The 4,015-nt window shown below is 32.1% G+C and overlaps 1 protein-coding gene across 1 annotated transcript; it reads left to right on the forward strand.

Annotated features, from left to right (window-relative positions):
* The first annotated feature begins 1,178 nt into the window (after window positions 1-1,178).
* On the forward strand, window positions 1,179-3,622 carry LOC141664112 (uncharacterized). Its single transcript, XM_074470012.1, has 6 exons — window positions 1,179-1,297; window positions 1,762-1,885; window positions 2,045-2,159; window positions 2,247-2,271; window positions 2,356-2,445; window positions 3,294-3,622. The coding sequence occupies exons 2-6, from the start codon at window positions 1,766-1,768 to the stop codon at window positions 3,295-3,297; spliced, it is 354 nt and encodes a 117-aa protein (XP_074326113.1). The 5' UTR covers window positions 1,179-1,297; window positions 1,762-1,765; the 3' UTR covers window positions 3,298-3,622.
* Window positions 3,623-4,015: the final 393 nt, after the last annotated feature.

Here is a 4,015-nt window from a genome sequence, read left to right on the forward strand (position 1 = left end):
ATCTTATTTCTCTTCTCTTTACTCACTTCATCCTTTTGAGAGAATGAAGTGGTTGGCTTCCTAGCTGCTATTTGTTTTAAAGAAATGGTCTCAACTTTGGAAGGCCCCTGTTGGTTTTCATGTATTTGAACTTCTACAGGTTCAGGGACCATAGTTGTACTAGGTTGAGCATTTGATCTCATATCAGGCATAGGGTAAGGGTAAGTCTTAAACCTCTCCATCATGAATGGAGTGATTTTCAGACTCACATTTACCTTATTCTTTGTAGTAAGTGAACCAAATATAATTTTGGACACTTGCTTACAATTGCCTATTTTACTGTTGTCTATACCATTCAATAAATGTATGTCTGTTACTTTATGATTTAAAGTAGACATAATAAATCTAGAAAAGAAAATTTTCTTACCTCTAGCAAATTTGGGGCATGGTCAGCCTGGTTGCAACTTCTTCCAGGATCAATAGACCAACATTCAAGTGTCCGTTGTGGGCTATTGAGAACACCAGCTTCTGCACCATACTTGAAATATTGTCATATCATGTCTTCCTGCATGTGAAGGCCCTTACTACGGAATCAAACATAAAGGACCATTCATTTCTTAGGTTTGTTCTGTTCAAGCTTGATAGGTTAATTCTTCCACCATAGTGGATGAAATCCATGAACTCATCTAGTTCATCCTGTGTTGGCTCCTCCACTAGATTTGTAGTTGGAAGACCCAAGGCTGCATTCACATGTTGCGCATTGAACTCTATTTGTTGGCCTCCAATGTGCAAGTTATCACCAAAGATGAATAGTTGTCATTCATTACAGTTCTCACCACAGCTGTTGTCCAAAACTCATGCAGAACGTCCTAGTACAGGCACTACACCATAGATTGTCTATGGCAACCACATTTTTAAAATTCTGTAAAAAATGTTGCTGTTGAGTGAACATATTTCATATATTGCAAGGATTTTTTAAAACATTGCAATTGGAGTGTAAAAATAGGAGGGAGTTAAAAATTAACATTCTATTGCAATGAATTATTCAAAGTGTTGTAATATATTCAAATTTTGGACCCAAAATATTGGCGGGCTTGTAAATTTTTTGAGTTAAGATACTTTGTCGGGCTGATCAAAGTAAGAAAACAAAAAATAAAAAAAAACATAAAATAACACAACACAACACACGCCGACATGTCCAGACACACACAACGAGAGATGAGATGAGAGAGAGAGTTAAATAGATAAGGAGCGAGGAGATAGATAGAGAGAGGGGACATTCAAACTACAACATCGAAGAAGATTTAAGCAGCCAACGGTAAAAAATCCCATTTCCCCCAAATTGATTTACGGATGTTCTTCTCTCTTCAGATTACTACTTTGGAAATCTTAATCAGTTTGTTTTTATATGTTCAAATCTTCTTTCTTGTTCTTAAGTTACTATGTTATTGTTCTTAATTAGTGCTTTTATTTTTTTCCTAATTTAGGTATTTATATTTAATTTGGTGTAAATTTGAGCAATACATTGTTTTTATATTTTAATATAAGTTTTTTTATATATAATTTGGGACTTATAAGCTTCATATGTTCTTATGGTTTCTTGTACGACTTTCTTAATTTGGGTTTTTATATAATTCGGGATTTAATGATTTTAGTGATTATTTAATGTAAATTTTGTTTATGTTATAATTGATATTAATAATGTATTAATAATGAAGAAATATATGGAGTCCTTGAGATTTTGTAATTTAGATACAAAATGGTTTAATTTCGCCCAAACAGATTCATGGGAGCTGATGGTGCATCAAGATTCTACTTGAAACTCGCTCCAGGACTGAATCATTCAAGTGTCTATGAGATAACAAATTGTGTTGTTGTTGAAGATGATTCTGCTAAAATTGTTGAGGTAAGAGCTCCTCTGCAAAATCAAAGCACTCCGATTCAACTCTTTATTAGTCAACAATGATAAGTTCTAAGTTTTCCAGCATTCCCAATGAGTTTGGCCTTGACAATTCACGAGATTTTCTATTTCATATTATTTCTTTGTACTGATGGTACCTCAAAGTTAAATGAATGTCGAGATTTGTGGCGTTTTGGGAGGTGGCCAGCTAATGTTGTCCTAATTATTTTCTTAATGGTGCTTCCGTTCTTCATTCATTCAATAGTCAATCAGATATATGGTTAGTTTCGTTTCTTTCACATTTTTGAAATCTTAGGTAGTTATTTCTTTTTCTTTACAAGTTTCTGATAAATTAATTCTTTGATAGGGGAAATTGAACATTTTGGTGTTGGGTGAGTACATACATAATACATATCATCTTCTATTTCTATCTTCATATACTGGAATATTGAATGAACTTTTATATTTTTATGCAGGGTGTTTCTAATGATTCCGCTAGTTAGTATTATCAACTTCATTACGTGGCTAAACAATCGCATTCAGTCAAACAAATTTACTGAGATATTGTGAGTATCTTCCCTTACAACTGATGCAATTATGTCTTCTTGCTGCATTTCAGGTTAATGAAAATGAAAATGGCACAATTGACTACCTAAAAATTTATTACTGCATATATACAAAGCATTTCAGTATTTTGACAAGAATAATAGTGGGTAAGTTAAGTCTTCTAATAAAAAAATTACTATAAGAATTGGTGAAGAAGTACTCTGAGTTTATCAGCTTCCGTATACGCCTTTGGGCGAGTAAAGAGGTTGATGTAGAAGTTCCTGCTGATGAAGACGATTATATTGACGAAGAGGAGAAAATAAGATTACCTTTCTATAATATATTTTTATTGGGAAAAGAACATAGGATATGCATTAGTAAACAAAATTAAATCAAGAATATTTTTGGTCCTCAACAACCTACCTCAACGAACACCTTCCTCCAATATTATTTGTAGTGTATAGATAGTTTTAGGGACCTTAAATGCCGACAGGCTAAGTTTGTTTACCAGCTTTCTTGACTAAGAACCACATCATTTTGGTCACATTAGACTCAAAAACTAAGCATCATTTCTTGTTTATATACTTCATCAAATATCCTGTATAGGATTACTAATATTTGTAATATTCGTCGGAATGCTTTTATATAATATTTTAATTAAATTAAGCATAAGATTAATAACACAAAAAATACCTGTAGTATAAATAATATTTTTGGATATAATAAGCTTGACTTATATTTCATATAATTTTGAAGACATAGATTTTGCTACAACTCCAAGAAACACATTTGTAATACTTTTCACTTGTCATTAGCTATATATATTGGCCCCTATTTATATCTGTTGTACTTTCTTAATCTGGAACAGCTGAAGAAATCTCCGTAGGAAGAATGAGATGATGATGATTCTGAGAATGGAGAAGAATGTTATAAATATTTTAAACTCTCTAGAGCTTCCAATCATTAGGGCCTGACAGCCGTGGTACCACCAGAAGCAGGCAAGAAGTGCTGGTCAAGAAATTAGATATCTCCCGATGTACTTGACAGGGCATTTAATAGTTTGGAAAGTGAATTATATTTGGCAGCGAAGAAGCTAAATGAAGATTACTAGAAGTTTTGTTTATTAGTTAATTTAATGTAGCTATTTGCGATTTTATATTGAGTTATATTTTGAATTATTTGTATGACAATGTTGGAATAACCAGAGCTTTTGAATGGTTTTTAATGGTTATGAAATGAAATTGATGCTTGGATTTTTTGCATAAAAAATGCTTGGCTTAGTCTATTTACAGTCATATCCTAATGATTTTTTTAAAAAAAACTGTTGCAATTGTGTCCAAATATGTTGCCATTTTACAATTACATCAGCTATAAAATATTGCAATTGGTTCAAAACTATTGCAATATTGGTTAAATTTGGCCTTAAATTTCATTGCAATTAGACTAATTAATGTTCTCATAAGGCGGTTCTTTAGCAGAAAAACACAGCTATTGCAATGATTTAAGTGCATTGCTGTAAATTACATTTTGTTGCTATATATGGTTTATTTTAATAATGTTTTGTTGTTGCTATACATGCCTTAAAATGTT

The sequence above is a fragment of the Apium graveolens genome, chromosome 6, assembly GCF_009905375.1.
Source record: "Apium graveolens cultivar Ventura chromosome 6, ASM990537v1, whole genome shotgun sequence".
NCBI lineage: Eukaryota > Viridiplantae > Streptophyta > Magnoliopsida > Apiales > Apiaceae > Apium > Apium graveolens.

Excerpts from the sequence above, each read along its gene's own strand:
- LOC141664112 (XM_074470012.1), top strand. The coding sequence starts at position 1,766 with ATGGGAGCTGATGGTGCATCAAGATTCTACTTGAAACTCGCTCCAGGA. Across the intron at positions 1,886-2,044 it reads ATTCTGCTAAAATTGTTGAG|TTAAATGAATGTCGAGATTT; the intron begins GTAAGAGCTCCT and ends GGTACCTCAAAG. Across the intron at positions 2,160-2,246 it reads AATAGTCAATCAGATATATG|GGGAAATTGAACATTTTGGT; the intron begins GTTAGTTTCGTT and ends ATTCTTTGATAG.